The 13080-nt window shown below is 29.9% G+C and overlaps 1 protein-coding gene across 3 annotated transcripts in view; it reads left to right on the top strand.

Moving 5' to 3' along the window:
- LOC136988666 (nuclear pore complex protein Nup93-like) overlaps positions 1–13080 on the top strand; it is a 52894-nt gene that overhangs the window by 23351 nt on the left and 16463 nt on the right. For all 3 annotated transcript variants that reach the window (XM_067286585.1, XM_067286584.1, XM_067286586.1), the window contains exons 3-5: positions 1369–1486; positions 1718–1780; positions 11069–11188. In XM_067286585.1, the coding sequence (XP_067142686.1) occupies positions 1369–1486; positions 1718–1780; positions 11069–11188 (301 nt within the window). The remainder of the gene's footprint in view (positions 1–1368; positions 1487–1717; positions 1781–11068; positions 11189–13080) is intronic.

The following is a 13080-nucleotide window of genomic DNA, read 5'->3' on the forward strand; positions in this document are numbered from 1 at the left end:
AATATAATAAATATAAAAATTCCAGGGACTGCATATCAGAGTATTGCAGGCTGTGGGGTTATACTGGTTTTAGACATATAGATACAATTCAAATGATATCTAACACTATTAATTCATAACTGATGTTAAAGCATTAGATATGAATTAATGGTGTTATATCATTATTTTTTTAATTTCTGAAGTTGGAAAAGTTCAGATTTTTACATCAGAGCTGGTTATATTTAAACAGGAATAGATTTACATATATTGCAATATACAGATTTTCAATATTCAATACATTATAATGAACTGTCGTCGATAATTATATAATCTTTGAAAACAGTTCAGATTTCTATTTAATAACATTTAAGAGAAAATTGTTAAGCTGTCATAATGGGAGAGTCTATCTAAGATGATTGCATTTTAATCAGTTTAATTGTTATTTGGTATAATTTAACAAATTAGAATCACACATATTTTAAATTTATATGTATATGTTTTCAAATAATCGTAAACTTCACATATGTCTTGCTTACAAAGTTTATTCAATGAATCTTCATTTTGCTTGATGCTTTGATTGCAATGTGAATTTTGAAAACCATTTTCCCTCTTCAGTTGCTGAAGAAGAATTTAGTTTTAATTAGAATTAATTTAGTTTAGTAGAATAAAGTTTATAAATTAAGACATGCATTATTAAAGTATATATAAAGGATTATTTAAATGATCTTAGACAAACTTCAAAAGGTAGGTCAGGAATACAAAAACAAACCTTCTTTATTTAAGAACATATAGTTTCAAATGCCACCCAGAGTTACTAGAAGTACAGGATGAATTATGCACAAAGGAATACATGTAACGTACACAACATATTTATTAGAACACTTGGATGACATTTGTAATTATATGTTCCTAAGTAAAGGTAGTTTGTTTTTGAATTCCTGACCTAACTTTAATGTTTTTCAAAGATGTTTTGAATTATCTTGTGTGTTGTTATAATAATTTCAGTCTTTACTTTATACATTGTTAGTAAAAAGCAAATTTTTATAATGACAGTTTAAAGATATTTTAATTCTTAATATATGAAATGATGAATTAAAATATTCTAAAATAAAGTTATTGCCGTATTTTCCGGCGTATAAGACGACTTTTTAACCCAGGAAAATCTCAAAAGTTGGGGGTCATCTTATATGCCGGAAAATATGGTATTTACAGTTTCTCAGACAAAAAGAAAAAGAATATTTAGCACTTAATATAGGTTTTTCATATTAAAAAGATAGTTCTAGCAATATCAATATAGAATATGCTTGTATTTAAATAATTTGTTTTACTTATTTTTTATTATATACCATTGGCAATTAATTTAAGAATAATGCTATATATTATTTTTAGATCAATTCTTCTAGGAAGCAAAGGTTATGATTTACCAAAAGTAACACAAAAACTAGAAAAATTAAGTGCAACAAAAACTTTCGAACCAATTGAACCCATCAGAATTACAGATATTGAGGTATTTATAAGAAAATTTATGATGTTAAATTGCTTATCTGTTTATATATATATATATATCCATTTAAGTTAGTATATCTATTCTATTAAAGCCAAATTATTGCTCGATTAGATCGAGCTATATTCCTGCTTAATATAGCTCGATCTAATCCAGCAATAATTTGGCTTTAATATAACTATTAGACTTATGGATGTTTATATTTGCATATAACTATTTTTACTAAACATTTAGGGATTTTTGAAAAATGAACGAGAGAATGCAATTCTTTCTGTAATAGAAGAATCAAAGAAGTCTGTAAGTATAGTTTTCATTGTATTCTTATTGGTGCTGTTAATTTAATATTATTTTTCTGTTTTAAGGTTTGAATTGAATATAAAATGGATTACAAGATTTAGAATTGAAATATACAGAGTGATCGTAATTAAAGAGTAGGTGTTCAGGTTCCTCAGTAAAAAGAACTATTAGACAAATCTCAGCCAAATTTGTTATATATACTGCTACTGCTGAGTATGTGACTTCAGTTTTTGAGTAAAAACTTTACTTTAAAATTCAGTCACTGGGATAAAATATTGCACTGCTGTTCCCTAATATATATATATATAACATACATTTTCTAACAATTACAGAAGTTAAGGAACAAAATGTATTAATTTCATTTTAATTACAGATATTGAATGTGGAATATATGATTATATTAAGGATATAGCTTTATGGGCTCTTCATCTTCATTTTCTAAAACCCACATTTATTGCACAACACACTCAATGGCAGAATGCAACTGATCTGAACACAGTTTGTACATGTAAAATTCTGTCTTAAAAGACATCTAGGTTGCGAACATTGCTTTTATAAACAAAATGCTTTAGGTAATCACATAACCCAAAGTCATGGGTTCAGCTTTGGTGATTGCGTGGCCATTACAGAAAGTGATTGGCTAATCTCTTTCTTTTGTGAAAAACGTTTCAGTAAGGCTTGTACATTTAAACTGGTATTTAGGGTGTACCATCTTGCATAAAGACGAAGTGAACATCATGACTTCCTAAGAATTGTGGATAATGTTTTGCAACTCCTTTTATATCTAAAATTCATTAGAAAATATATGCATTATGCACAATAAGGAGACAGCAGTGCCAGTTTGCCCTAGTAACTGAATTTTGAAGTCCTGAAAATCAAGACAGCATACTTAGGACAGTATGTATACTAAATTTAGTTGAGATTTGCCTGATAGTTCTTTCTACAGAGAACTCTGAACAGTTATTCTTTAATTGTGATCACCTTGTATTTGAATTATTATGATTATCATATTTTAATTGTATTAATTAAGATAATCATGGCAATGCAAATACAGGTATACCTCAGGTTATGTCGTTCTTGATTATACGTCGTTTGTCAAAAAAAAATATATGGAAAAATAAAAATCAAGTTTGAGTCATTTTATTCGATTTTATGTCTGTCTGCCACAAGTATTGAAGTCATAATATCACCAGAAAAGCTTTAAATGCACATAAAATCATATTAAAATATGTACATTTGCAGTAAATGTTAATATGATCATCATAAATCCTAGAGAACGAAATTTGAATATTTGTGAAATATAAACAAACAAACAAATGAAATATGAATACAACACAGAGTCACTGTCACATCTGTGACTCTGTGTTGTCGTCTTATTTAGCAGTCTTTAAGAGCTCAAAATTGGCGTTTTCCATGGTAGTTCCAATATCTACCATTTGGCATCATTGTCAGCACCATATTGGTAAATTTAACATAAATTAGTTTATTTTCTACTATTGCAAAATAATTTTGATAACTGTATTTGTTATTTAACCTTAAAAAATCATCTTATTTTACAATGTCTTAGAGCAAACCACATTTACAAATAGAGTCCACAATGTACTGTAAACATCGCCAAATTGTAAACATCACTTACAAGTATGTACTCATATGTACTGTACATGTATTTGTAAATTTAGATTACTTTTTTTCTGTACTATATTAAAAACTAAAATTTATTTGTTTGTAAGCTTAAAATAGATTCTTAACCATATATTATTAAAAATGCATTTATAAATAAAATACAGAACTGGGAATGGTTATTTGTGGTTTAGCCTAGTGGCAAGTAAATTCGACTTAAGTCGAAAAACGACTTAAGTTGCCTCTCCTGGAACCAGTTACTGACATAAGATGAGGTATACCTGTATTATTTTTCAATTTTGAGCATGGTATTTTATATAAGCATTTAAACAAATATATATATAATTAAGAGTTCAAATTGGAATTTTTAATAATAATACAATACAGGTTCTTAGGGGCCGTCCATAAATTACATAAGGTATTTTTGGGTGGGTGGGGTCAAGGATTTCTTAACGATTTCTTATTCGGATAAGGGGGTAATAGATCTTGTCTTATGTAACATTCTTATTTTTATTTTTTGATCTCGTTGAAAGGTGGAGTTTTGAATTTGGCTTCAATTTGACGGTTTCTTCTAAGAACTCTCATTGTACTAACGCCATCTCGTGTGACGTGTTAGAATAATAACGCTAGCAGATTCACACTCTATCATGGGAGAAAGGCCATGTGGTGGTTTCTCTCTCTTTCTTTTTTTTTTTTATTAGAATAAGTGCACCATTCTTATGGGTGTATAACACTAAGAATACATAAACCAAAATACATGATACAAAGTAAACATGAAATTAGTATTTGGCTTTTAGTGAAAACTAAAATGTAAAACTAGAAATTAAAAATTATAAATAGTTTTTTTTTTCATATTTTTTGAACATAATTGTAAAAAGCATCAAACAGTGGCTTCTGAACAAGTTTATTTAGTGGGCATGGCCACCTGAAACCTAGCGTAAAGATTTCTAATTTCAGAATAAGTCTACCTTGATCATAAATTGGGCAATAATAGATCATATGGTCGAGGGTGTCTAGGTTTTCTGTAGAGCAAAAGCAAGAGGCAGTTTCTGCCTGGTTATACATAACCAAATAGCTTCTAAAATTATCACTCTCAGTAAGTAGTTGAGAAATAGCAAACGTTAAATCTCTAAGTGGTGATGAGAATCTGCATTCAACACTAGAAAAATAAAGTCTTGTTATTCTACCAATTTTTCTGCTCAACCATTATTGATTCAACTTTTGCATAATGTTGTTGTGAATATAATTTTTAAGGTTGCTATGTGAGAGAGAGATGTGAGTGTAATTCAAGTCAGTTTCCATTGCAGCTGACATAGCCTCAAAGTCTGCTTTTTCATTTCCTAGTATGCCAGTATGGCCAGGAACGAATATAGAAGTTATCTTGTTAACAAGATTTTTAATATGGTGCTGGATATGTGTGATTTTATTGCTATTTCAATTGGGATTTAATAGAGCTTTTAAGACAGACTGAGAATCATTGTAAATGTTGATAGACAGAGTTTTGTTTCGTAGTGAAGTGGCCCACTGAACAGCTTGGTAGACAGCATCTTCTTCAGCTTGATAGATGAAGGTTTTTGGCGGGTATCTGTACCTTCTAACATATTTTGGGCAAAATATGTCAGTTTGGAAGAATATAGATACTTGGCCAACATGAAGACCCATCTGTGTAGATATTAATGTCTGCATGGTTATTCGTGGAGGAAGTAGATGACACCAAATGTACAAATGTATCTCTGATCACCACCCTGTACCTTGTTTACAGGATGGTGATCAGAGATAGTAGGGTAATTGCAATGTGGTAGTATATGAACAGCCGTAGATAGGAGTAGAGCCCATTGTTGAGCCTTTGATGTTTGTAGTTCTGATGTGGTAGTTTAGAACCTTTTCTACAATACATAGTGGCAAAGGAAGGAGCTCTGATAGAATCAGAGAGGCATTAGTAGAGGTGGTTCTGCAGCACTTTGAAATTCTGATGGCAAAGTGTCTTTTAAGAGAGAGTAATTTACTTGCTACTGAATTTTTACTAGTTACATGATTCCAGCTAGAGGCCATGTAAAGTAGCATTGGTTGTATTGCCCCATTATATAGAGCAGGCATGTCAAACTCATATGATATTGCGGGCCACATGATCTATTTTGTATAAGTCGGGGCCGCATGTTTTCAATGTTCAAAAAATTAATAAAATATGGTTTTTAGAATGATTATATTATGTATTTATTAGACTCAATGTATTGTATATTATACGTACATAGACATTTTATATTTCATATTATTTTTTAAACTTAAACTATAAATATTTTATATTTTTTATAAAAAACAAAAATAAAAGTTATAATAAAAAATAAACAAAATCACAGTTTAATATTACTTTTTAGAAGATATTTGACAACGTTTTTCACAAAGCGAGTCATCAAAATTTGGTTGAATATATTGAGCTGATGCAATTTTTAAAATTGATGATAAATGTTGATCGGTTAACCTTGATATTTCTGAATTTTTGTTATTTTTCATTAAAGAAAATAGTTGCTCGCATAAATAAGTGCTTCCGAACATAGCCAGTATACGGGTAACAAACGATAACATTTTAGGAAACCGATCTACAGATAAATATGTATAAATATCTGGAATTCCAACATCCATATATTTTTGCTTCAGCAAATTATCACATTGGATTTCAATTAATTCCACTTGTAAGTTTTCATCAACAGTTTCAATATCGATAGATAGAGGCAAAGTAAAAAGACAAAATTGTAATTCACAGCTTTTAAAATCAGAAAATCTTCGATCGAATTCCGTTTCTAACAATTTAATTTGGTCAGCGTATTCTGTAAATTTTAATTTAGGTGATTTAAGCAATAGATATTGACAGCTTTCAAAGTGAGACAGGTTTTCTTTTTCTATTTGTTTTTGCCAAAGTGATAATTTTTGTTTGAAAGCATTAATATTATCAAATAGCATTGTAACAACATGATTTTTGCCTCGAAGCTTAAGATTAAGTTGATTAAGATGACTTGTAATATCAACTGAGAAAGCCAGGTTCTTTATCCATTGTCCATCTTTTAATTCAGCACATTCATAATTTTTTGTTTCCAAGAAAATTATGATTTCGTCCAGCAATGTGAAGAATTGTTTTAGCACTTTATGACTCAAAAGCCAACAAACTTCCGTATAATATGGTAGATCGGTGTATTCACATTCTATCTTTCAGAAATGAAGCAAATTGACGATTATTAAGTCCACGTGCTCGAATATAATTTACAATTTTGGTGACTATTTTTAAAACATGTCTGATATTTAAAACTTTGGAGCGCAGTACTTGCTGGTGAATAATACAATGAAAATGTTCAAAATTATTATTACCATGCTGTTTGCATGTTTCTTTTAATCTTGCAACAACTTATTTATTAATATCAGTCATGGTAGGTGCACCATCAGTTGCAAGACAAACCAACTTTTCCAATGGTAACTTATACTACTTTAAAACTTCCATAAGTGCATCAAAAATATCAGCTCCAGTGGTTGTATTATGCATAGGAATGATTTCCAAAAGTCTTCACTTATTTTTAAATTAACATCGCATCCGCGAATAAAAACGGCCAGCTGAGCGATATTTCGAATATCTGTACTTTCATCAATTGCAATAGAGTAGGCTTGAAATGTTGATATTGTTGAATTATGCTGATTTCTCAAATTATCGGCTATTTCATCAACTCTGCTAGCTACAGTATTTCGACTTAAACTTACACTTTAAAATTTTTTTTTTTTTGTGCTGGACATAATACTTCTGCCGCTTTAATTAAGCATTCACTAATAAATTCCCCTTCGGTAAATGGTTTCGATCTGCTTGCGATTAAATGTGATAATATATAACTAACTTTTACAGCAGCTGTATTGTCTTCAACAGATTTAGTGAATACACTTTGTTGTTTTTGAAGGAGTGATTTCAATTCCGACAATTTGTCTTCACTGAAGTTTTGCAACGTATTGGTCATAGTTTCTTTTATGATTTCTGTCATAGTGCCTTTTAAGATTATATTCCTTAGGAACTGAAATAGAGTTTTTACATATCAAGCATAATATTTTATTCTTGTTTTGGACACAAAAATATTGCAATTCCCATTTTTCTTGAAAATTACGATGTTCCTCTTCAATTGACCTTTTCTTACTCATTGTTCTTGAAGTTAGTCAAATTTGAAATACCTCTTTTCAAATTAAACAAAACGTTTATGACAACTATTTGACGTTACATGAACTTACAAGGTTTACGAGATTTACAAATCACAAAAATTACGACGTTTACAAAGTAGATTCACACAAACAGTCAAAGTTCCAAAAGTCACTATTCCTGAACAGATCCGTCGAAAAGACACCTTGCGACGTATACTTCGGATACAGTTACTCGGAACACTCCTCCTGTCACTCGTCACGGCAATAGTAGACGAAACACCTTACAGCAGAGCACACAAACATTCGCCTTGAAGTTCCAGCAAAAACTTGACTTTTGTGCCAAAACCTTTCCTTTTATACAGATTGTAGCAATCACTGATGGACCAATAAGCGCGTAGCAGTCTTCCACGATGTCCGCTCTTGTACGATGTTCGCCAGCCAATCATCATTCGTAGATTCAAAGCCGCGGCTGTTATCCAACCGTCTTTCATAGCGTCAACCAATTTGAATTGGTTGGATGAAATACGGAACAAACAAACACAAAAAGGGTGGGAATCGTACAGTTTAAAAAAGTTCAAACTTTTCAACTTCAAGCGTCAAAGCTTGATATTTAAAAAATTTTAAAAAGTCTCGGCGGGCCGCAACCCATGTGTTGGGCAGGCCGCGCGCTTTTTGACATGCCTGATATAGAGTTTTACAAGCTTTATGATTTAGTCCCCAAGTGCACCTAGCACATTTTAGCAGCATGTAATTTATTTTTTGTCTTTAGCCAAGATGTAATCAATATGGCAACGGAATGTGGTTTCTCTCTATTCTCTCTTTTTTTATTTTGTATGACATTTCTGTTTACACATGCACTACCTAGTCGATCTGTCAAAATTTTTTGTGTCCTTTGTGAAAATTAAAATTAATATAGAAATGAATGTTATGACGTTGATTAATGATGATAATAATAAAAAGATTCAAGTATCGACACAAAAAAGTTTATAATACAGCCTTTTAATTTAAATTTCTAACATTTTTGGCCATTTTGAAAGGTTTTTGTGTCGATGCTTGAATAGTAATTAAGTGCGGTCAAAGAAGAAAATAAAAAGATTGTTGATAATTAAAAAATAAAGTTCTTAAAATAAATTGTTCATTCGAATTCATTAAATTTTTATATTTTTAAATTTGTTCACATAAAGTCTTTAATAAATAATAGAAGATATTAATTAACTAATTAATAATTAAATATTTTGGACCTAAGGTTTTTAGGGTTTCATAAAAAAATTATTTTTGTTAAAATCTTTCTATAAAATTATGCCTAAATATTACGTAAGATAGGGAAGGGGAGGGGAGATCAAAGAAAATATTACGGTTTCTTACACAGGGGTGGGTGGGGTCTAGAATGGCCGAAATCGCCCTTACGTAATTTATGGACGGCCCTTTAAATGTAATTAAAATAAAGATAGAACTTTGAGAAGGCAGACTTAGTTTTAATTTAATAATATAATATTTCTATTTTGATATCTAATAATTTTATATTTTTCAATAAAATATATATGTTTTCGAATATAGTTATAAATGTACAAATTTATGTTGGTCGTGCAAAATCTTATAACCTGCACAACACTGAGATAGATAATAATGCACTTTGTTAATATAAAAGAAAAGTACAATGCAATGAACTTTCATTGTTATTATTTGTTAACATCCTTGTAATAATAACGAGGTTGCAGCTGAAGTTTTCAATGCGAAAACATGTACATCGGACATTCAGTGCTGCCATCCTGCAAGCCTAGGCAGTGAGCATTTGGAGCGTCGTGGAATCATTCTTGACGTTCCAAAAGCCATTGTCAAACTTCTAGGCTTACGAGATAGTGGCGCCGAACGTCCGACATACATGTTTTCTGCATTGAAAATTTCGACCCGAACCTCGTTAATGCAACCAAGACATAAACAATTTAAACCCATCAGTGCTGTTTGTATGCATAATTATAAAATAAAGCAACTCAAATTTCTCATTAAATTGTTTGTAATGAGAAATTTCAGTTTAGTGATGAGTACAGATATCCTTAATATTTGATTATATTGCTGACAAGGCAACTTGTATTTAGAGAACATAAGAATAATATTTTATTTTTTATTTTGAATGGATACATAATTTACATGTAATAGGATTTATAAGTAAAACTCATTTATATTTTTAAAATTTTATTCCTGTTAATTATTTAATTCATAATGTTTGTTTTAATTTTTTTTATTTAAAAAGCAATAATTTTTTAAATCTTTTAAATAAAAATTCAATTTTTATTCAAAATGAATTGATATGAACAATTTTAGGACAATTAGATAGAAAATTTATATTTATATACTCACTTTCCTATCGTGTGTGTCAGCATGACCAGTATCACACTTGCAACGACTTCCCTGATTTGCTACTTCAACATGACCACATCTTGTACATGTGCAACATATACTCTGCCCTTTACACAACCCACAAAAAGAAATCTATAGGGATTATGTCAGGTGAGTGTGGGTCAAGTGGGCAGGACCATCCAGACTTATCTAGCGTTTGGGAAATGTGGTGTCCAGGAAAGTGTGTGCGATTGATGGTGCACTCTCCTGCTGGAAAATGACATCAGATTGCAAGTCTTGAACCTGTGGAGCAAGAAACTGCTCCAGTATATCCAGATAAGTGATGGCTGTCATTGTCAATTCAGCAGAAAAAACCAGTAATACAAGAAGTGAATGGGAGAGAAACTTTAAAAGTCTATCCACGTCGTGGCACGTGTGCTGTCAGTAGCTCTCACTATGTTCATGCAATAAATTTCTAAAACTGAATGTAGACTTTATGGACTCCTGTATTTTTAATATGTAAACACTGTCAGTCAATTTTAATCAAACTATTTGTTTTTTTTTTTTTTTTTAATTTTTAATATCATTGCCAGAGAATGGTTTAGCTGTTTTTGCGTATTTTCATAAAGGTATAGCTTCAAATTAAGGATCATCTCTGTGGTTGAAAATTGTTTTTGTTCCTTCTACTGTATTTGAAAGACAGATTTAAGAAGCCAATTTGTGTTTCTTCAATATATATTTTTAATATATTATGTAAATCTGTATTGAACAAAAGTCTCCTGTTTATGTATTGATTTTTTTTTTCTATGGCTTCTAACATTGTAGGTCAAGGTGTTTCATTAGTATTTAAAGTTAATAAATAATATAGTACATTCAACTCAAAAAACTGGATAAAGTAACACTAATAAAGCCGAACTGCAGTATTTCTTTCTTCGCATATTTTACCGGAGTTTGGTTTTATTAGTGTTTCTTAATAAATAACAAAATCAGTAAAGGATTTTGAGATTTATTATTATTAAAGTGTATTTTTAGCAGGTGTTCAAATTAAACTAATATGAAAAATAAATGTATTAGTTATATATACATATGGTTAAATGATATATATTTTATTCTTATTTCTAATTAATAAAAATAATTTATTGGTATTTTAATGATATTTTTTAGACATCAGAACGTGCAGATAAGCTTTTTTGGAACAATCTTGAATATGAATGGGAAGATGAAAAACAGAGAATACTTAATGCCTTAAGTGGTTCCACTCAGGAAATAATTTTGGATACAAGTGTAAGTTTAATACTTGAGTTTTATTTAAGATAGAAGTTATTTTATAAAAGTTTTAATTGTAACATATTTTTAGTTATTTTAGTTTTGGTAGGTTTCTTTTAAATTTAATTAGTATTATTTTTCATACAGTTTCTAACAAGAACTTTGTTGTTTTCTATCAGATTTTTATTTAAATTCATTTTTCCTACAGAAAATATTAAATTTTGCATTAGCGTAATGTTTTATTGTTATTTTGCCTAAACAATAAAATACCTTTAAATAATGTCTTTAGTTCGACAGTGCTTATCAAATAATACTGTTCAGCACTTTTTATGCCTTCAGGACCAATGCACAACAGAACAATTGCAATTATTAATTTATTCTGATGTAAATTATATTGCTAAATTGAAATAAGCTTATAAGTCAGGAACTAAATTCAAATTTTCTTTTATTCATTTTAATGCAAATTATTGTTTTTTTATTAGTTTGACAATTGGATTTTGTAGGTAATAATAAATATTTATTGACATATATTAAATACTAGTAGATAGACCTGGACTACCCAGGCAAAAGATAAAAACACTAAACAATAATTATCACTGTCCATGGGACCAGTAGCTATTGGAGTATGTTGCTATTTTTACCATCGTTTTCCACCCTCTCTGTCTAAGGCTCAGTGAGCCAGCTCCTGAATACTATTCTTGCATAGTTTTTATATATTTAATGGAGTATATTTATATAACTTTTATATCTAATTCACTACTTAGGGTGAATGTGATAGGAGTGACCACTCTGGTTCTTGAACATTAGTGCATACTTTTGTACATGATAATAAGAAAAGTTTAAACTTTATATCATTTCAAATTATATTATAAATTTGAGATGTTTAATTTTTTTTTCAATGTTATACTAATGACTCTTGACATTAAAGGTTTGATATCTGCATATTGAGAAACAAGTATAAAAACTTTTATTGTCTTATATAGCAAAAAATCTATAAAGAAAATAATCAAATAGCAAAGGATGGTTATTTCATTCAAAATCAATTATACCTGATATACAATTCAAATATATATTAAAAAATTAATAAAATGTATATGGAAAGATTTGACAAATTATAAAAATTGTGTGATGTTTGATTTGATACTAATTTACTTGTCACTAAATGTCTAACTGAAACAACTGAGTAAGATTATTTACTTAACACGTTTTTCCAGCGTAACATTTATTTAACTTATGTTTTTGGCATAGTTTTCAGGTTACAGTTCTAAACTTATAATTATCTTATAACTTACTAGCAAAGTATGCCCAGTGTTGCCCGAGAACTTAGAGAGAGGGTTGAGTCATTCTTGTTACAGGGTAGTGTATGTCTCCCGCAGGCTGGTAGAAAGTATTTATGCAAAATTTGATGCAAATTAGTCAAAGGATATGGCAATTTGTGGAGGATGAAATTGGGAAAGGAGTGAGGATCTGAGTTTTAAAGTAGCATATATTTTTTGAAGGATTGTAGAGACTGACTATGCAAAATTTGACCAGATTGCTCAAAAGGTTTGGTGTTAGGAGGATGAAATTAGAGAGGAGTGAAGGATCCTAGTTTTATAATAGTCCATGTTTCCCGTAGAGTACCAGAGAGTAACTTTGCGGAATTTGGCCAAAATTGGTCAAAGGGTTTCGAAGCTTATAAGGAAGATGAAATCAGTAGGAAGGAGTGACGAGTCTGAGTTTTAAGATAGCTTCAACTTACATACACTGAAAAGTAATAAGCTTTCCAATGATCCCTTGATATGGATATATTTTATGACAATTGCTACTTTCTTTTAGACATTTATCATGAATACGGTTCACTCACACGTGTACACTTTAAAAATAACTGAAAGAATTTAATAATTGTAGGTAGATATCTGTTAACATAA

This window comes from Centruroides vittatus, unplaced genomic scaffold (genome assembly GCF_030686945.1).
Source record: "Centruroides vittatus isolate TY-2023 unplaced genomic scaffold, ASM3068694v2 scaffold_373, whole genome shotgun sequence".
Lineage (NCBI taxonomy): Eukaryota > Metazoa > Arthropoda > Arachnida > Scorpiones > Buthidae > Centruroides > Centruroides vittatus.